Source organism: Crinia signifera, chromosome 8 (genome assembly GCF_055691185.1).
Source record: "Crinia signifera chromosome 8, ASM5569118v1, whole genome shotgun sequence".
NCBI classification, from domain to species: Eukaryota; Metazoa; Chordata; class Amphibia; order Anura; family Myobatrachidae; genus Crinia; species Crinia signifera.
This window is the reverse complement of record NC_139224.1, coordinates 149,473,841-149,496,488: the sequence shown is the minus strand read 5'-3', so window position 1 is coordinate 149,496,488 and position 22,648 is coordinate 149,473,841. Positions and strand designations below refer to the sequence as shown.

The window sequence follows — 22,648 nt, the reverse complement described above, 5'->3', positions numbered from 1 at the left end:
GTCCTCCACTATTGGTCAACAGAGCGCACTGTAGGTCGACACTTGAAAAAAATTTCAACATAACTTTGGTCGATGTGTTGAAAAGGTCAACACAAGTAATAGGTTGACATGGGAAAGGTTGACATAAAAAAGATTGAAATTCGTTTTTCACGTTTGAGTGATTGGTGGAAGACGTTTGAATGATTGGAGCTATCCACCAATCAGAGTGCTGACAGCCAGACCTCAGGGAGAGGCATTGTATGATTTTTTTTCATGGGTCCCTGTTAATAGGTGTGTAGGGGCCCCAGTGCGTTGCTGTGCCCAGAGTCTACAATGCTGTAATGATGGGATATGGTCACTAGGTTGACCCTATTTAGGTTGACATGCATAGGTCGACCACTGAAGGTCAACATGGCTTAGGTCGACACATGAAATAGGTCCACGGAGTGTTGGGAGAATAAAATAGTGTGCCCAGGGCAGTGGTGTCCATGTCAAGTTCATGTCAACCATCCCATTGACAACCTAATGCTTGTGTCGACCTTCCAACCCTGTTGATCTTAGCCATGTCGACCTATTTCATGTGTCTACCTAAGCCATGTCAAACTTCAATGGTCGACCCAATGCATGTCGACCTAGTTTTGGTTGACCCGATGACCCATACCCATTATGGCAGCCCTGACTGAACCTGGCATTGGCCTTATTTCCTCTGAGCTGTAAACGAGTCAGCAGTGTGAGAAACCCCATTATGGTATATTAGAATCATTGGCGGATTCAGGGGGGGGGGGGGCACCCGGGCACGTGCCCCCCTGTCATTTTGTAGCTGAGGACCAGGGATTTCCAATGAGCCCAGCCCCGTTAAATGAGCCAGCCGGTTAAATAAGATAACTGGTTAAAGGGAGGAGGGGTGGTTTTCTCTCTCCCTCACACTAGAAAATACAGGGACTAGGCTGGTGTAAAAGGGGCCAACCTGGGAATGCATTTTCTGGTGTGAAAGCGGTATTATATCAAATAGCCGGGACCTGCAGTGCTCTGAATACAGCCAGGCTCTGCCACTGTCAGTGGCTATCACTTCTGCATGGCGGCCAGTGGCGTAACTATCGTCCCGCAGCCCCCGCAGTGGCGGGGAGGTGCTGAGCGGGTGTGGGCGCCTGGGGGGCTGCGGGACATTACTCACTGCCTTCTGCCGCCAGCGCCTGTGCCGGGTCCCAGCTCTCCCGAGTCCCGGCTACTGCTGCTGCAGCGCTGCTAATACAAATAGTGACACTCGGAAAATGGCTGCCCCCATACTACAGACAGTTTTTCGCCTGCTTTTTGTAGGCAGCCATTTTCCAAGTGTCACTTTTGATTAGCAGCAGTAGACGGGAGAGCGGGGACCAGGCGCAGATGCAACAGGAGGTAACATCTCATCCACCTCTCACCCCGGCTCCCCTCCGCACACCCCGGCTCCCCTCCGCACACCCCGGCTCCCCTCCGCACACCCCGGCTCCCCTCCGCACACCCCGGCTCCCCTCCACCGCACACCCCGGCTCCCCTCCACCGCACCCCGGCTCCCCTCCACTGGGTAAGGTAACGGCCGCATGGGGGGGGGGCGTTTGTTGTTAAACCTAGCGGGGCGCCCCCCTGCATTTTCGGCAGGGGGGAGCAGAATTAGTAGTTACGCCACTGATGGTGGCGGCTGTCCCCCATTTACCGCGAACATGTATTCCCCCTTGGCAATGAGCATGTAATCCCACATTGCAACGAGCACGGAACCTCTGGCAATGAGCATGGAACCCTTGGCAATGAGCATGTAGATAAGCAGAACTTATGTAGCATAATTTTTAATAGGCATTATGGTGTTTGGCATAATAAATAATGGACATAATGACGTGTAACTTAACGTGTAATGGACATTATGGTGTAAATGTTTAATGCGCGCTTTTGATGGACAATGTCCCTGTTTATGAAGCGTATTGTGAATTTTGACTTAATATGTGTGGCATTATGTGAATTCTGGCTCAATCAGGGTGGCATTATGTGAATTTTGGCTCAATCCGTGTGGCATTATGTGAATTTTGGCTCAATCCGTGTGGCATTATGTGAATTTGGTCTCAATCCGTGTGGCATTATGTGAATTTTGGCTCAATCCGTGTGGTATAATGTGAATTTTGGCTCAATCTGTGTGGCATTATGTGAATTTTGGCTCAATCCGTATGGCATTTTTTTTTATTTGGCTCAATCCGTGTGGCATTATGTGAATTTTGTCTCAATCCGTGTGGCATTATGTGAAGTTTGACACAATCCATGTGGCATTATGTGAATTTTGGCTCAATCCATTTGGCATTATGTGAATTTTGGCTCAATCCATGTGGCATTATGTGAAATTTGTCACAATCCATGTGGCATTATTTGAATTTTGGCTCAATCCATTTGGCATCATGTGTAAGGGGCAAGTATAATGAGGTCTAGTATTTTGTTGCATAATGTGTAGAAGTTGTATATGGTATGGTACACTACACTCAAGGACACGCCCCCTGTTGAGTGGCCACACCCCCTTTTCCGGAGCGCGCCTTCGGCGTGCACACAACTACATCCTTCGCTTTTGGCGCCATGGTGGGTCTGCGTATTTTAAATGCCAGGGCCTATTTTTAATCCTATTCCCACCCTCTCTCTGCCGCTCTCTTAGCATGTACACTGGCACCACTAACACCACCCCTCCCCCACCCAAACCCTCTTTTATCCTGGATCCGCCCGGTCTACAATGTCTAGGTCTACAGTCATAAGGTTGACCGCTATAGGTCGACGGTCAAAAGGTGGACAGTCAAAAGGTGAACAGGGTCAAAATGTCGACAGGGTGAAAGGGTCAACATGAATTTTTCTTGATTTTGGTGTCTTTGTTGACATAGGTCGGTATGGACACCATGTAAGTGTACCGCATCCCCTCGTATGGCGCACTACCCTTGCCATGCGAGGGTATGTTGGCTCGGCACACTATTGTATTCTCCCTCCACACCGTAGTGGATGGTAGGGCATGAAATACCGCCTGTCGGCACGTCGGCTCAAAAAATAAAATAAAAAAAGCATGTCAATCCTTTTTTTCATGTCGACATTTTCACCACGTCGACCTTTTGACCATGTCAACCTTTTTACTGTCGACCCTTTGACCCTGCCGACCTTTAGACTGTCGACCTAGAGTCAATCTATCATAAAAACCACCGTAATGTTTTTAAACTGGACGCTATACTAATCAAACAGTGCAAAGGTTGCCCCCTATTACTGAGGCCAGAACCAATCAGCAGGATGCATCCATCATCCGTTGGAACTTCAAACTGGCCTAACCTAATGTCTTGGCTTTTAACATCTCCTATTTTTATTGCTGTTTGTAATAGCACAGTCTCCTGTCATTACATTTTACATGGCGTCTATTGCAGCCATATGAGCAGCCAATGACACAATGCATCTCGTTGTTTCATTGCTTCTATTTATGTAACACATTTATAGGCAATTTAGGGCTTTACTGCACTCTCCTGTCACACTTGACACAGCACAGAATTAGCACATATACTTTAACATTTATATGGCCTTTTCTTCAGCAAATGTATTACCTGCAGGGATAGAATCACTGGGCCGTGAGAGCTATTATTGATTAATTATAGTTATGGATATTCAAGCAAGGAAAAGTTACAGTTCTATCTTGGGTTATTGTAGCATTCGTCAGGCTGCAACATGCGAGTCTATGGAAAGGCTCTGCTCCTGCCATTATAATGCATTATGCAAACACCCAGGGATTTTAGATTTTTTTGCGGCCAGTATGGTAATTTTATGCGAGATAATCATACAATTATCACAGTGCTTGTAGGTAGCCAATAACAGATAACCTTTCATTCTATGCAACAAAGAGCCTTCGAGTCGCTTTGAAAAATGTACAACTTTATTCTGCTGCATTTCTGTAAAGCAGGGGGCGTGGTCTGTTGTCGGAGATGACTCCTTGCTGTAGATCAGTGGGGGCGTGGTCTGTTGTCAGAGATGACTCCTTGCTGTAGATCAGAGGGGGTGTATTCTGTTGTCGGAGATGACTCCTTGCTGTAGATCAGTGGAGGTGTGGTCTGTTGTCAGAGATGACTCCTTGCTGTAGATCAGTGGGGGTGTGGTCTGTTGTCGGAGATGACTCCTTGCTGTAGATCAGTGGAGGTGTGGTCTGTTGTCAGAGATGACTCCTTGCTGTAGATCAGTGGGGGTGTGGTCTGTTGTCGGAGATGACTCCTTGCTGTAGATCAGTGGGGGCGTGGTCTGTTGTCGGAGATGACTCCTTGCTGTAGATCAGAGGGGGTGTGGTCTGTTGTCGGAGATGACTCCTTGCTGTACCGCTTGTTAGTGAATGTTTGTTTACATATGTCAGTTGTGGGGTAGAGCTTAGATAATTAGCCGTTCTTTCTTGGCCACCATTAATTAATTAATTATAATAGAATGAATGATTAATTAGCTTAAAGTGCTTTAAATAAATTCAGCTAACAATTTCGGCTTTATTTCAGGTTTAGATAAGATCATTGAAGGTGAAATGTTATACATGCTAAAGGTCACACATCAGATTCTAGGATGTTTGAGCTATTGGATTACCAATTGGCAGATTGGATCGGCAGATCGGGGAAATGGGGCTGTAGATGTATGGCCAGAGTAACCTTTAGCGCTGGACCACGATGTAGAGTATTTTCAGGCACCTTAAAGCTGGCCATACATCAGAATGACCTGCATACAACTTGTTTGTATGCAGGTCGTAAGATCAATCATACAAGCGATCGTATGTGCTTTAGCAAAGCCAATGGATCATACGTGCTGCATGAATGATCTAAGGACCGACCTCTCGACCCGCAGGACTGCGCATTGTAACCATATTCCTCATGATGTGCACACAATCCATCGCACAACCCGTCTAAATTGTACGTTCGGACCTGAGATCGTTCTAGTGCAGGGGTGGGGAACCTTTTTTGTGCCAAGGGCCAATTGTATGGTGGAAAAATCCTTCGGGGGCCGTATGTAAAAATTTCTCTTACAAATTGTCCTGCTGCAGCCATCCCATGCTTTGGCGGCTGCCGCTGAATAGGACTGACAGTCTCCGGCTGCCGTTAATTGCGAGGAATCTCGCAAGAACTACCGACCTCTCACAAGAAGTCCCCTGTACTTGACTCCCGGCAAAGCTGCTGGGTGGGTACGAGGGCCACTCAGACCGGCTACGGGGGCCGCATATGGCCCCGGGGCCTGAGGTTCCCCACCACTGTTCTAGTGTATGGCCAGCTTTAGTCTATCGTTGTACAGAGTGGCAAAGGACACTACTGTCATAGAAATGATTTATTCCAGGAATTTCCTTAAAAAAATAATGATGTTGTATCTCATTGAAATTCGGCGGATAGATTATTCACACAGAAACTCCACAGGGGGCGACTATTGTCAGGGCCTGATGTAAGCGGAATTTACATAAAAGAGAGTTCAGTGACATGCACACAAATATTATATTCATGTTAATATGGTTCTGTAACATACCGGCTCTATCCTCCACACATATACTGTAGTAATCATGCCCCATGGTGATTAAATACTGAGATTGTGTCAGAAACTTAATGGATAGTTTTAAAAACTACAGTCCTCAAAAACCCTGAAATATTGTGTTCAGTTTAGTATTCCTGGGATTATACTAACAGCGACATGAACTTGTATTCTGCATCTTTCATGAAGCCATGTGTAGTCTGGAGAAAATATCATCTATACTCTATAGTATACCATACTTGCCGACTTTCTGGCTGCCCACTATTGGAGTTGCCTATCCTCCCGGAATGGCCGGCCTCCCAAAATAAAAATTAATTATTGCCACAATTCACTGTGTTTTGAGGTAAGATCTTGCCATTATTCCAATGTGTTGGAATAGTAACAGCATAATTATACAGGAAGGACAGTTGGGCGATTTAGCAGAGCCCAGGGGTGGATTGTGATTGAAATCCGGCCCGGGAAGGGGGGACGCTACAGCCCGGGGGGGGGGGGGGGTTTGGTGGGGGTTGCTGCCAGGGGGTGGAGGGTGGATGGGCTTATTGGGGTTGCTGCCGCTACAACAGGGGGGGAAGGGTTGGCGGGGGTTGCTGTCGACACAGCCGGGGGGGCGGCTAGGGGTGCGGACACTACTCATTGCCGCCGTGCTTCCGTCGACATCCAGCGGCCGCAGCTGCTCACACAGTGCAGCATAGCCCAAAACAAATATGGCCGCCGCATATGTGCATTTAATATATGCGGCGGACATATTTGTTTTGGGCAATGCTGCCATTTGTGACCAGGCTGGGCTGCGGCCGCTTCTAACCAAGGTAAGTGGCCCAGCCAGAGTGAAATCTAGTCCGGCCCACCGGGAACGGCCCGGTATCCCGGTGGGCCAATCCACCTCTGGTAGAGCCCTGCAATCAGATAACACCCGTTCAGACAGTGATAACCCGCCTAGTGCATTTCTGCTAATGGCTTGCACAACTCACTAGGGGGTAGATTTATCATTAGGCGAAGTGGGGTATATGTGCTATCCCCGTGACTAAAGCAGGGGATAGCGCATCCCCTGATCTATCAAACCCACTGTGTGGGTACTTTAACGGCAGCGGTTCGGGGGCAGGGACTTAGCGCATGTACTAGTTTTAGTACAGAGCGCATTAGCCATACCTAATTTATGATTCTTCTTTATGTGACCTTCGTTCGTGTCTGCGGTGCTGTTCTTATCGCCAGAATTTTTTGGCGCTGTGGGTCTCCTGTATGATGTTATGCAATGCTTGTTGGTCTCCAGCGGCTTCAGATTAAAACTGCGCATGCACCGGGTACACAGCATCCCAGCATCCCCTGCGAACATTACCCGGCGCATGCGCAGATTTAATCTGAAGCCACCAGAGACCAACAAGCGTCGCGTAACATGGAAAACTGCGCATGCGCCGGGTATGTATTGCGAGAAAAAGTATCCGGCGCATGCGCAGATTACACAGCCGGACGGGAGCGCACGGAAGGTTATGGGAGGCAGCGTATCCCCGTCAGCAGGGGATAAAGCACTCAATAACGTACAAAACAGAGTTGATAAATTTGGGAGAATTGCAGGTTCGCTTCACCACGATAAAGTGGTGAAGCGAACCTGCATAAATAACGATCGCTATGCCCGCAATGATAAATCTACCCCTCACAATGATATGATTTTTTCAGTCTGTGGGCAACCCAGAACCTACTCTGCCTGTGCGGTAGAAACAGACGGATTGAGGCCAGAGCTAACGTCACACACCCTCCCTGGAAACGCTTGGGCACGCCTTGGTATTTCCTGACACTGCCAGAAAATAACGTCTTCCTGTCAATCAACTTGCGTTCAGAAAAGACGGTGGATTTTTTTGCTGAATAGCCTCACGCATGCGCACTACATTCCGTATACATGCAGTCTTTTGATAATCACCCGCCTTAAAAAATTGCAGGGCTGCCATCAGTTTTGAATAACCCCCAATATTTCTCCCTGGTAATCATCCATGTTCTTTTGTGGCATTTACCTGCACTGATCACAGTAGCATCCATACTTGTCTACTCTCCTGGAACGGCTGTGAGGCTCCTGAAACTCAGGTGCTCCCAGCCTCCCCTGTAGAGCGGACAAGTCTTCTGTCCAACACTTGACTCTAACTCCAGCCCCCTGCAGCTACACAAAACATACCCAGTAGCCAGAATATCGGCAAGTAAAACAAATAAGAGTTTTCTGTATTGATAGTGTAACATACACATATATAGTTCCACAATAAAATAGTTATTGCATAAAAAGATGTGCAATTCACAATTAAAATGTTTGTGTACACATATAAAATACTATAATGTTGGTGTGGGGGGAGAGCATTGCTTCTTAAAGTCATTTTCTAAAGGTGGGGGTAATGCACAAGCTTGGAGGGTCTGAATGGATGGCCAGTGCACAGTCAATTAATTGTATAGTCAAGCTCACTAGTAGGTTGTTAGAGATGAGGGTGGGCAAAGGTCTTTGGCCCAAATGTGAATAAAGCGTTCCGGCAAAGGATCAGTATTTACCCAATTAGGAGGTCAGGTCCATCTGATAGGATCTGTAACTTAGAAGTTGTCTTCTCATCAGCTGGAGAGTGAACGGAGAAGGGGATGGACGACAACCTTGGTGATGGTAGAGTTGGTCCAGAACAACAATTTGTGGTGGCTATGAGTCAGCACATTCCACAGAAGCACGATTACATTAAGATAGTTTGGAGGCCAAGCAAGCCCTGCAACTCTTTGTCATGTTCCTCAAACCATACCTGAACAAATTTTGCAGTGTGGCTTGGTGCATTACCCAGAAGGTATTTGGTCTCCAACAATGTTTAGGTAGGTGGCACGTGTCCAAGTTCAGTAACATCCATATGAATGGCAGGACCCAAGGTTTCCTAGCAGAATATTGTCCAGAGCATCACACTGCCTCCTCCAGCTTTCATTATTCCAATAGTTTATCCTGAAAACGATATTAAAAAGTGGCTCAAAGAGAAGCTACCTGAGGATCAGAATGTAGCAAGACTGACTGGGGTCCAACACTGCATATGGACTACAGTTCATACTAGGAAGAGATGGGGCAGCTCATAGCACATGGTGACACAGTTGGACCCCCTCTCAGCACCAGCAACAACAAAAGTTAGATCCAGTCTTGTACTGAATGATTCCTTACACTTTTTCACAGTTGCACCACCCAGAGAGAAGGCGACAGCCAAACTCCGCAAACCACCACAGGATGAGCCAGAAGATGAGCAAATCATCATCATTTGCTGAGATGGCCAATTAGACAACACCAGGCACACGGGAATCTCAGCAGGACTTATCCTCCCAACAACCACCCCAGAAAAGTTTGTAGCATATCAAGGTTATGGACTTCAGGAAGCTGTAGCGGGGTTTTATGCAGGAACAATCCAGACAGTTGGCTTCAGTCTGCTCCCTAATGCACTGCTTAAGTGGAGCAAAAAATGCTGCCCTATTCACCCGCAAAGGAATGGCCTCAGATATTGATTGGTAAAACTGACTGAAGCCATTCATGAAAAAAATGAGGCCAACTAACATTATGTATAAAGGGAATACATTCATCTTACTGGCAGATGTTATGCAGACAGTCAGAATACCAAGGCTGGCATCCCCATGGAGGGAATCCTGACAGAGATCTGGTAAGTATACTTACCTTCTCCCTGCCCCCCCCCCAACTCTTACCTTCTCTTAGTACAACCCTAATCTACCTAACCCAGACACTAACCCTTCCACCCCATAGCCTAACCCTAACCCCCCTTCTAATGCCTAACCTATCCTCCCCTCCCCGCAGCCGTTTTCTGAGTCCCCTACACCCTAACCCTAAATCCCCTGCTAGTGCCTACTTATAATCTCCATTCATTTTCAGGATTTTGCCCATAAGTAAGGATTCTGGTGTCGGCATCTCCATTGATGTCAGGATCCCATCAGCCAGGGTATTAATAACAGCATCCCACACAGAAAACTGTATGAACAAAAGCCAAACTTATCATCATCCACAAGCAGCCGGACAACAACCGCCAAAATTCAATCCGACAACTCTACCTAGGCTGAGGACTGAGGAGAGGGATGGACAGATGGAGAGACCTGACACTCCACCTAGGCTGAGAACTGAGGAGAGGGATGGTCAGATGGAGAGACCTGACAACTCCACCTAGGCTGAGGACTGAGGAGAGGGATGGTCAGATGGAGAGACCCGACAACTCCACCTAGGCTGAGAACTAAGGAGCGGGATGGTCAGATGGAGAGACCCGACAACTCCACCTAGGCTGAGGACTGAGGAGAGGGATGGTCAGATGGAGAGACCTGACAACTCCACCTAGGCTGAGGACTGAGGATAGGGATGGTCAGATGGAGAGACCTGACAACTCCACCTAGGCTGAGGACTGAGGATAGGGATGGTCAGATGGAGAGACCTGACAACTCCACCTAGGCTGAGGACTGAGGAGAGGGATGGTCAGATGGAGAGACCCGACAACTCCACCTAGGCTGAGGACTGAGGAGAGGGATGGTCAGATGGAGAAAACCAGTATATATATATATATATATATATATATATATATATATATATATATATATAATAATATTGTTTATTTGATGTTTTATTGGTTATATGTTTGCACAGTAAATTACTTTTCAAATGTTAATTTGTTTTCTTTTTACATTATTTATCGAGAGATATATATACAGTAGAAGTACTTTTGTCTACATGGCAACATGTTTAAAAAGGTAAATGTCAATAGTTTCTATAATTTCCTCACACAACATTAAGCACAATCAGTACACTAACTGACTAACTGAGACTATTAAAACGGAGGAATGTATATTATGTTTGTTTAATGAGGGAATGGGGGTTGGGGAGTTAGGCTAAGTCCTAAAAGTACTGCAGTATGGACAGCGCCTCATATAGGGCCAGATGTATCAAGCTTCAAAAAGTGATAAAATGGAGAGTGATAAACAGCCAGCCAATCAGCTTCTACCTGCCATGTTACAGGCTGAGTTAGAAAAATGTCAGGTAGGAGCTGATTGGCTTGCTGTTTATCACTCTCCGCTCTATCACTTTTGGAAGTGTGATACATCTGGCCCATAGGGAGAAACATACCTCCCAACTTTTAAAGTTGGGATGTCGGGACGTTCACGCTGCGAAGCCGTGGGCGCTCCCGAAAAGGGGCGCGGCCTCGAGAAAAGGGGGCGTGGCCTCACGGGGTGACGCGAACTCCGGCCATGCCCCCGTTTTTGCCGCTGGGGGGCTCCCAACTGTCCCCCCCACCGCGGGACAATGGCGGCCCCGGGCGGGACGTGGGAACGTCCCCAAATATCGGGACGTTCCCGCGGTAAGCGTGACAGTTGGGAGGTATGGAGATAGTTATAACACTCGGTCATGTAAAAAATAAATAACGCATGAGGAAGTTACTTACATGTGAAGTACTAATGGACTGGGATATAGCATGGAACTGCGGCACCTGGACAGGCACATGCTACAGACCCTTACCCAGTACATGGTATAAAGCTGATTAAATTATTTACATTTATTATCAGAATCATTAAAAAACAAACCCCCAAGTAACATTTTTGGAATGGGACGCCCCCATTAGCATTTTGCTCAATGTTAATGTGCATGTATATGTATATTGCTATTGTGCATGTATATACTGTATTGTGTAATTGTTGGGGATCCCTGGTATAAAATAATGGGGCTGGACAATTTCTTACGGAATTGCACTTGTGGTGGTGAGCCTCAGGTGCAAAAATATAGTTTAGGCCCCACCTCCTCCACCCGAACTTAAGTTCACAATATGCAACACGAAAGCAGTGGGTGACAGGGAGGGGCAGAGGATGACAGAGGGAGGCAGAGTTTGACAGGGAAAAACAGTGGGTGACAGGAAGAGGGTGACAGGGGCAGCAGTGGGCCCCTAGTCCTCAGGGGCCCCAGTGCACTACACCTGCTGCACCAATGGTAGTTCCGCCTCTGGCGACATTAGTTACCCTAAACCCACACAGGGCACACATGGCTCTTTTGATAAATGTTGTATCATGGAAAATGTTATGTAAGTAACCAGTGCAAAATGTAACCTGTATATATTAGTGGGATAACACATAGAAAAATAGAGTATGACAACAGATAAGAACCACGTAGCACATCAGTTCTGCCCTAAACATGTGTACATGCATACACACACTTACATATTAGGGTATCTGTGTTAACTGCCTCCTTCCCCACCTATGTAATGTGTTGTTGGTGCGGCAGCCGGCAGTCAGCAGCCATCACTGGTTCTAAAATGCCAATACTACTACTAGGAACCATGTTTGTATCCACATCAGTCTTGCTGGCCTGAGGATAGTCTATTTTTGGGAGTTGTGTAGGGTACCCACTGGCTGAAATATCGACAATCTCTCACCCACAGCCTAAACCTAATATTAACAATATCAATATTTCATCTGAGAGTGTTGACATGTTGTCTGTTGTTTGCCCTTGAGCACCCCCGGCAGCTCCCCAGGAGGCTCACTTAGGATTTGGCACTTGATGTGCCATTTTTACATGCAATAAATCACATGCGATTCATTGCATGTATAAAAACTCCTGGGAGCTGGCAGTGGCAGGAGGCATGCAGTGGAGCGGAGCACTTAGCGGCAGGTCCCGGGGAACGGGGAAGGAAGTGGCTGCTGAATTGAAAGAAATATTTGAAACGACGGGCCAGCCGGTTATTGGCTGAAAGAATTATCTCAGCCAATCAGCGGCCTCCCATCTGATTGGCCGAGAGTATTCTGTCAGCCAACCAGCGGCCTGCCAGTCTTTTCAAAATACTTTTTTAAATTTAGCATAATCAGCCCAAAACGAAATCAGACCAAAACGGATATGAGTATAGGCACCTTAAAAGTGATGATAATAATAATTGAGTCCAATGGTACTCAAGGTGCCTAATAGATAGAATTAATGTAATACAGTACAGGAACAATGAAGTAAAAAAAAACTTTTTATAAACTATACTCAGGGCTATTTTTGTGCAGGCTCCAGCAGGAACTGTGGCCCTTATTCTAGTTCACTCTTTCTGACAAAATATTTCTTAGATGGACAAAACCATGTGCACTGCAGGTGTGGCAGGTGTAAAACCCCACCCAAATCTAATTATCTCTGCACAAGTAACACCTGCCTCACCTGCAGTGCACATGGTTTTGTCCATCTGAGGAATATTTTGTCAGAAAGAGTGAACTAGAATAAGGGCCACAGTTCCTGCTTGAGCCTGCACAAAAATAGCCCTGACTATACTTAACCATTTGAGAGATGCACAAATTATCCACTAAAAACACCAGCATTGCTCACATTTGTTATATAAATTCAAATAAAGAATGGTGTGTAAAAAAAAAGATTATATTCCCTATATAAGGTAATGGTTTGAAATTCAGTAAATTCATCTTGAAAATGATTCGCCATTTTATGGGCAGCCAGTGAAGGGAGTAGAGAATGGAAGTTATGTGGCTAGAACGGGGCTGGTTCGTAAACAGCCTGGAATCTGTGTTTTGTGCCAGCTGTAATCAGTGCAATACAAGGGTACATCTCGCCAATGAGACGATACTTTCACAGAAGGGCTATATAAGGGACTACTTAAAAGACTGAATAGCCCAAAAGTGCACAACTACTTTAAATAAGCTTCTTTGTGCTTTCATTCTAAAATGACTTTTGGATCTATCGTTTTATACTGTGCTTTCTTTTAGGATCCCCTGTGTCTGTCAGTGTAATACATATATGTTCCTTTGAAATATTACACTCTGACTACTTACACTCAGTTGACTCATAAACTTCATCCTCAGCGGTATAAATTCCAATAATGAATCCTTCCTAGACTACAATCACCGCAACACTCAGAGAGCAGCGCAACTGACGAAGCAATATTGTAAACATATTGGCAGGGAATGTAGAGTAAACATAGATTTACAAGGAATATTAATATAATTTAATTCTACATTGCTTGAAGTTTTGATTTAAGCATGTCAAAACTTCACTATTTATGTGACTAAAAGATGAATATAAAATGTGAATGTATTTGGCACCTTAATAATACGAATACTTATAAGTGACAGCTTGTCATGTAAACTGACATATTCTACTGGAGTATTCTATTAAAAATGCTGGAGTATTGCTGTTTCAATTTCGAAGGGAGCGTCCCCTCCTCAAACTCACGACATGCTTTTAACATTTGTATCTGAGAATGGGAACCCTAAGTATAATATATGCAAAGAGAACGTTGGTATCCTATGCGATCATTTATTACAATTGCTAAATTCTAAAATATGTAAAAATGTGAATAGCTGTAAGGACCAGAAATATATTTGCATTCTAGTCATTTATCATTTAAAGCACAATCAAATATGAAATAGAGATATTGATTTGATGGAGGGGATGGAATGCCCTAGCATCAATTATCGTATGTGCCAAGAGTGCCAGGCTGGGGGGCAGCCAATAAGGCTACAAAAAGGTAGACACATAAAAAAGGTAGATATGATTTTTTTCAGTGTTTGTTAATATGGACCCCCAGTTAGTGTAATGAGTACCCTCCCATGCTTTGGGCCCAGTCTCTTGCTATTCTTCCTATATGCCAAAATGGATAGTAATGTAAAGGTGACCATACACTGAGGCGATTTGGTACGATTGCGAACAATCGGTCCGTTAAATTGGACCAAATCGCCTCTCCCTGACATGCAGTCGGGTCCGATGCGCGGCCCCCTGTGCATCGGACCCGACCAGGTGGTCGGACCGGCAGGCCATCCGACCACCCGTTCTGGGACCTCCCTACAGGCTGCGAGGCCGGCGGGAAGCAGGGACGCATGCAATCCATCACAACGGACAAAGGTCCCGGCGGCTTGCAGGGAATCGTGTGTGGTTAATCCTTGGAGTGCCAAGTGAATTTGTCAAAATTGGTGTAAAAATTGGCAAGCCAATATTTTTATTCATCATAATGACCTGTAATGTTTACCTTATGCTGCTTTCACATTGCCTAAATGTTTAAGACCCGGTATTTCGAAACAGTATTTAAAACCGAGCTGAGCCACTAAACCCCTTTCACATTGCAGGTGAAAACCGTTTTAAATAGCATTTAACACCATTCATACATTCAACCCCCAAGGAACACGTTTCAGGCCATAGAAATAGAGCCCTTCACACTGCCCAAAAAACGGCTCTGAAACGGGTAGGACTCTGCTTTTTAACTATTTAACAAATACCGGTATTTGTTAAATGGTTAAAGCACCCTGGAGCTTTCACACTGCAGCTCTACCCATTTTAAAAGGCTAAAAAAACGGCAATTTACCGTTTAAGAGCTTCAGTGTGAAAGGGGTTTTATATAGGAAATATAATCTTTTTTTACACAACAGTTTTTCTTTGAATTGATATAACAAATGTGAGTGACGCTGGCATTTTTTTTTGCCGATATTTTGCACGTCTTTCACAAAAATGTTGGCAATCAAAGGGTTGAAAAAAAAGCAGCAATCCTTTACAAGGTAAAACTAACCTGGTTGGTTGGTTTTACCGTACCTTGTTAAGGATTGCCGCTTTAAAACTGTGTGCCTTCTAGCACGTATTCCCACACTTACGGATTCCTGACTGGTTTTACCTTGTAGGGATTGGCATTAGTCCCCGCACTTCTGGATTCTCACACCCTATTTACTGTACATTTACCCTCCTATATTTTACAGTACTGTGTGGGTTATTCCATGAATGATTTGTATGTGATGCCCGTTGTGGTGATTTAAAGTTAATAGAACGTATGTAGATATTGACTATGTATGTGTTTCTGTTTAACACAGGGAATGAAATGGGAAATGACGCAGCCGCCATGTCTCGGAATGTTAGCAAACTGATCGTTACTCCTCCTGACATTTATGGGCAACCAAAGAAAGGGCATTTGATATTTGACGCCTGCTTTGAAAGCGGTGAGTTCTAAAGCATGAAATGCATCAATCCTACCTTTTGCCTTAGTGAACCTGTGAAATAACTGTATGTGGGCCTGATGGTGCTATTTTGCATAGCATGAATTGTACATGTACTGTAGAAGTGTAAATTCAGAGTTGCTTATCCCACACTGTTGCCCCTCTGGAGCATGAGACAGGTGAGTGGATGGGTGCACAAATTAATCTTGAGTTCAGTAAGGACCACACAAATACCGTCAAGTTTATCTTTTTACCCTGGCCCGGGTCTGCTGGAGGGACTTGCTCCTGTGGAAAGAGATGACAGGCTGCCACTGCAGTACAGCCTCTCTCCTCAGCTCAGCACATGCTGCTCAGCCTATCATCTCATTCTCTCTCCATTGTTTTCCCCACGGGGATGTGGTCACGCCCCCACCTGGAAGCCACGCCCTTCGCACCCCTGGCTGTGGATTCTGCACTGCAGAGGCATAGATGTGTTATCATCATCATTATCATCATGGACCTTTGCAGTCTTTACAAAAAGTATATTGGGATCTATTAGAACTTCTATGCAGCAGAGCCAGATTAACAATGGGGTGGGTGGAGCTACATCCTGATGATGATTGGCTGCCTAGCATGCACACAGTGGGGATCAAGTTCATTGTTCGACAGTCAATAGGTCAATCACTTTTGGTCAACAGGCAATAGCTTGACACACGCAAAAGGTGGCCAGGCTATTGGTCGACATTCACAAAAGGTCAATATGAAAATGGTCCACACAGTAAAAGGTCAACATAAGTTCACTCTTGCGGTGTCCATGTTGGCAGATTTAGCCATAGACACCAAAACAGGTAAAACACTTATGTCCACTTTTTCCTGTGTTGATCATCAAAATGTAGACTCTTTGCTTGTGTTCACTCAATGGGGTCTATTCAATGCCGTGGGCGAGCGGTGACAGCGAGCAAGGCTTCCTGCTTGCTGTCACCACTCGCCCTGTCAGTATTCAACTCACCCCCCTCATACGCCAATTCCCCCTTGCTCCGTTTTTTGAGGGAGGGGGAATCGGCGTATGCGGCTGCAGAAGCGGGTTCGCTGCATTAGTCGTGAGTCTCGTTGTTTGGGGGAATCCTCGCCGTGCTGTGATGGCGAGGATTCCCCCACAACGTTGAATAGGGCGAGCGGCCAGCGAGAGGGTTAAACAGCGAGGATCGCTGGTTTTCTGCGATCCTCGCTCTTTAACCCCCTCGCCAGCCCCTCGCCGCGGCATTGAATACTACCCTTTGTCAATGCCAACCTAATGATCCACACCCATGTCAGCCATATATCATAATATTATTTTTTTTTGTATTTAGGGAGACAATCGGGTTATAGTACGTGCGTCACAGTCTCTTGGCAGCTGTGCAGTGGAACCCTGTCAGTGTGACGGGCAGGGTTTGGGGGGGAGTCGGGGCGGCGATGGGGACCATTGATGGTGGCGGGGGAGGCGCCGGAGGGCAGGACGACGCCATGGGGCGCACAAGCGTCTTGCGCGCGCCCCCTGGAGGGAGTTGGCGGCTGCAGAGATGAGCCGCGCTACATCTGTATGTACTCTTTTCAAATATAGCATGTCTGTTACTTTAAGGTATTTCAATTAATTTGACTACACCAAGGAATATCTAGAAGGAATGATTATGTAAGGTTGTGAGGCAATCTGCAAGATCAGAGGTTTGTTCCAGTTCTTTCTAATACCAGAGAAGTTATCAAACTGATCAATAGGACTTTGTGCCTTTCATCTAAAAACAGAAGAGAATCTTCCGCACACAATGCAATGCTCTCAGTTAAAGAGCCTATTTGTAAACCTTTTATGTTCTAATCATTATGAATAATAGAGCAGGATGTTTAGTATCTATCATCATCTATATATATATGTGTAGTGTCCGTGAGTCTCGGAAACACTGCCATCTGCTGGCAGAGAGGGAAACTAAATCACTTTCTCACACATGCACAAGCACGGAAGGTAGCAGACTAGTTTTCAAAGCTTTTTCTTCAAGGAGAGAGAGAGAGAGAGAGTCCACTTTTCTGGGATTTTCCACAAGAGTAGTAGGGGAATCACCGGGACAGTGGCACTGTGCAAGAGTCTAAGCGCCATCACTAGAGCAACTATACTGCCAGCAAGATAGAGAGAGAGGAGTGCTCCAGGACAGGCTGCCCATTTATCAATGCAATCACAAAGGTGTATCATTCCTTATGTGCAGGGACAGGGCTACAAAAGGCACCTCTCCCTGCGATTTGCTTAGCTGGGCGCCTGGGGGTAGTAGTAGTACGTTTATTTATAAGGCGCCGCAAAGTGTCCGCAGCGCCGTACATAGTAAACAAAAAAATTACGAGGTAACGTACAGGGTGTGTTGAAAAATACAGCATAAATAGGGGTATAGCTGGTAGAACTAAAATCAGCATCAGTTCAGAAGTAGGTGTCAAAATTGTCGAGGAGACTGAAGATGAAGTAGAGGAAGGGAAGAACAGGACAGGAGGACAGGTGAGGTAAAGAGGTAGGGTGAGTACGTGAGGCAGGAGGACCCTACTCATAAGAGTTAACAGACTAAAAATAGGTGGGTGGACGAACGAAAAACAATAGGATAAGTAGGAACGGAGGGGAACGGAGGCAGGATAGGAGGATCAAAAGAGGTTAGGAGGAGGGATAGGCTAGTTGAAAAAAGTGGGTTTTAAGGGAGCGCTTGAAGGAGGTAAGGGAATCAGAAAGCCTGATGGGTGGCGGGAGGTTGTTCCAGTGCAGGGGGGCAGCGCGAGAGAAGTCTTGGACACGGGAGTGGGAGGAGGTGCGCATGCACGGTTAGCGCTGACCCCCCGCTGCTGCACTGCCCCGGTAGCAGTGCGATGTGTAGCCCATAGGCTACAATAAGCTACTACCATCTCAGAATGGCGGTAGCCCAGGGATGCGATGTGCTGCTGCCCGATGTTGATACACCGGGCAGCTTTGCATCCCCCACAGTAACCTATGGGGGAAGCGGCCCGTGCCGGTACAGAATCACAGCAGGGATCCAGATACAATTTGGGATACTTAATATTTGCAGCTAACCCCCGACAAACCCCCATTATTGATAAATGTGCCTTATAAAATGCCCCTGCAAAGAACACCATTGATATACTGTAATGAATGACTTTGTGTGGGCAGCCTGACGAATTGATATTTGTGTCCTGTAAGCAATGCTGTACTGTATGTGCCTAATTCGCTCAGAGAGAGGTCTGCAGTTACCGCGCTACCTGCATTATTGCTGTATTTACCTATTACACGTCCTACATTCACATTCCAAATCTCTGTCTACTTGTCAAACAGAAGGATTTGTTCTGTTGAAGCATTTGAGAATGAGGTGTCTGGCTCCTGTGTTCTTATTTAAACAGATTATCTGGTAATTAGATAGGATGTAAATTGCAGGTTTTTGGTGTCAGACGCTTTAAACAGGCCTTTAGAAAAAGCTTTGTTAAGGTTTCAGTTCTAAATGAATACTTTGTTTAAACTTCACAGTTATTCAAAGACACCAACCTGATAGTTTTTCCAGCATGCAAACTTCCCAGTCCCAAAACAAAGCAGGTGTGTATAATGAGCAACATGATTGGTGTAGTGGTTAGTATTACTTTCTTACAGCAAGAAAGAGAACAATACTGATGCACACTCTAGGTCAGGGTTCGCCAACCCGTCGCTCGCGAGCGACGGGTAGCTCGCCGGGACTTTTCCAGTAGCTCGGGGCTGTTTCAGTGACCTCCTGCCACGTAGCGGTTCCTTGCTTGACTGCAGGAGGTCAGAAAGTGATTTAATGCCGCTTTTGTGGTCCTGACCTGGCGGCAGTGACCTCCTGCCGCGTAGCGTTTCCATCCTCACTTGGCGGCAGGAGGTCTGAAAGTGACTTCATGCCGCGTGACCTCCTGACGTCCCCAGCGCACTTTCTTATCAACGCCACAGCCTCTGCTCAGCGTGATTGTTGTTGCAGCCTCTGCTCAGGTCCTGCGCCACAGCCTCTGCTCAGCTCTTACATTAGGTAAAAAAAAAATGAAAACTGTGTGTGCGCAAAGTACATACATTAGGTGACTCCAGCCTGCATTCCGTTTTCACTACTTGAGGTATAATGGGCGTCATGTGTGTGGCATATGTTTCATTACACCTTTGAAAAAGCTTGTTTTGAGCGAAACGCGTCAGGTGGACACTAACCCCAGAAGCAGAAGCGGACTACTGACCCCAGCAAATTTGTTTTTTCCAACTGCCCGAACCAGCCTGAAAGGACCGAATATTCCTCCTTTACCTGCTCTATCAACATCAAGTGGCAAGCCCCACTCCTATATAAGGATTTAAAAAAGGGACTTTTGGACGCTCTAAGGGAAATTTATATTCCATCAGGATCCATTCTCCCCCCACATCGAGCAAGGAGGACGGTAACTATAACCTACTCTTAATACAGAGGTGGTCCTATCATTTATTCCAAGGCATTATAGGAACGGACAGTAATTCAGTTTATCCGATATCTGCTTATCTCACCCATGCACTTTTACCAGTCTATGTATTCCATGTGTGGCCATTTGGCCTATTAAATTGTGTTATTCTTTTTAAAAAAAACATTTTATCATATAAAAATTGTGAAGTCAATCCAACTAGTTATTGGTTTTTATTTTTAACAGCGCTGCAAAATTTGTTTTTCGTTTTATATGTTTAATGAGTCATTAAACATATGCCACACACATTATGCCCATTAAACATATGCCCCACACCTTGATGCTCATTAATTAATAATTATCAAGGTGTGTGGGGCATATGCCACACACATGATGCCCATTATAGAAATGCCCCACACCTTGATGCTCATTAATAATGAGCTTCACGCTGTGGGGCATTTGTATAATGGGCATCATGTGTGTGGCATCATGTGTGTGGCATATGCCCCACACACCTTGATAATTATTAATTAATGAGCATCAAGGTGTGGGGCATATGTATAATGGGCATCACGTTGTGGAGCATATGTATAATGGACATCATGTGTGTGGCATATGTATAATGAGCATCCAGGTGTGGGGCATATGTATAATGGAGCATCACGGTGCGGTGCATATTTATAATGGGCATCACAGTATGCGGCATAGGTATATTGGGCATCACGGACTGCACTTTTGGGGTCATGTGTATCTGGCACTACATATATGTATCACACCCCCATTTTCCATGGCCGCACCACATGTGGCTACAGCTCTTAGAGAGCTGACCATGCCCTCATATTGGAAAAAATGGGGGATGTAGCCTCGCAGGAGTTCCACGGTAGTAGGTGAACCCTCTAATGTCTCCTCTCCTCTCCCTCGTGTTGGGAGGTATGTTTGTGACATATTGGACATTGCAGTCTGTGGCATAAGGTGTCAGGGGCATTACGGTGTGTGGCATAATGTGTAAAGGGCATTTTTTTTGGATATTATGCAGATTTTTTAAATTTTTTTAATTTAGTAGCTCTTCGGGCGGTTTATTTTGTCATGAGTAGCTCCCGCCCCGAAAAAGGTTGGAGACCACTGCTCTAGGTGCTAAGAACACTGTTAGTAAAAAATAATTTTGGTAAACTCTTACAATTAACATGGAGTATAATTGAAGTTCTTAGCACAATCTTTTATATAGGATGTCAATTTCTGCAGGGTAGCCATAAGGGGGAACTACAGGGACTCCTGTCCTGGGCCCACACAGAAAGGGGGCCCAGGTCTGGAGTCTATAAAGTATAATTGTCAGAAACAAAGTTCACATTTCCCTTGAAGCAATGTAGATCTTGAGTAGTGCTGCCAGTGGTGCAGACACCCGAGGTCTCACCAGTCAAGCCGGGTGTTTGAGAAAGGAAAGGGGGTACCTGCCTATTTTGTCAGTCCCGAGCCCCACAATTTCTTATGGCAGCCTTCAATTTCTGTAATTCTATATGAAAGATTAATGGATTACTATACTTACTGTAAATGCTTGAAATGTGCTTTGGACATTTGTATAAAATACCATGGCCTGGATGTAATGCTGCCCGAGTTCCACGCTGTGCGGGATGCCAGCCAAACAACAGTAGGACACACAGGGCAATCAATCACTTACAAGTAATGGTTTTACCTTTTAAAGGAAGTAAAATGCATCAAATAAGACAATACACTACTATAAGCAGTAAAAATGTAGCGAACAAATGAAATGATAGATAAAATACTATTGGCGGATCATCCAAACAAAGCTACGCATTTCACAGTATCCTTCTACTTCCTCTGACTACATCTCCCAGATACGGGGTCATGGGTGTGTAGCCTAAATTCCATGGCTATTTCAGACATGTATGACAGACAGACATGGAACACATGTTTCAGATGGATATTTAACACCCTGGGTACCTCTACCCCCTTCCCCATTGCAGGAAGCCAAGCAGTGGAAAGAGAGAGGACAGGCTGATGCCACAGCACAGCCCCTCTCCCCAGCTCAGCACATGCTGCTCAATGCAGTGTGCTGAGCTGGGGAATGACAGCTGCAGCAGCAGGTTGTCCTCTCTCTCGTTTTTTCCCCCAATGCGGGCGTGGCTCAGATGCCACACCCCCACCAGTGACCACACCCCCTCCATTTTACTGGGGCCTGCCCAACCTGTCAGCGCCCCTGGCCACAGTACTAAACAATAAAACAATAAAATGCTACTAATAAAAATTATACAGTGTCAGTGGTTAGGACTGTAAAGTTGTATGTAAGATTCATGCTGGTTGTCTTGCCCAGGGATCAGCTGCTGCCGCGGGACACAGGCATTTAGTGCTCAGCCTATCATCTACAAGCCCACCCCCATGATCCTGTGAAACTAGCCAATGGGAGTCAGGGGCGGGCTTATTACATATAGACAGGCTGAGAGCACTGTGTTCCTGTGTCCCTGTATTCCGTGCATACTGCTGATCCCGGGTAAGGCAGCCAGCCCATATATTACATACAACGTTGTATGTTTATAAGTGCTATCTTTGGTTGGCGCTATAGCCTGTGGCGCATTTATAATGGTTGCAGTGTGCGTGGAAAACATAGCCCCCCGCGTCCCAGGAGGGCCCACACCACATATGCTGCCCACATTTTTTAATACTGACTGGTATCCAGCAGTGGTGGCAGCAGCGGTGGTGGCAGCAGCACTGGCGAATTCCCTGGATAAATGGCCACCGCACTATATTTCAGGCAATCTCTTCAGGTTTAGTGGAATCTGATTGCTTTAGTGCTAAGACCCCACTA

General features: G+C 45.8%; 1 protein-coding gene across 1 annotated transcript in view; it reads left to right on the top strand.

Moving 5' to 3' along the window:
- LOC146026580 (cytosolic carboxypeptidase 6-like) overlaps nt 1–22,648 on the top strand; it is a 1,552,889-nt gene that overhangs the window by 80,399 nt on the left and 1,449,842 nt on the right. The window contains exon 2 of the mRNA XM_083157363.1: nt 15,307–15,432. Within this exon, the coding sequence (XP_083013489.1) occupies nt 15,307–15,432 (126 nt within the window). The remainder of the gene's footprint in view (nt 1–15,306; nt 15,433–22,648) is intronic.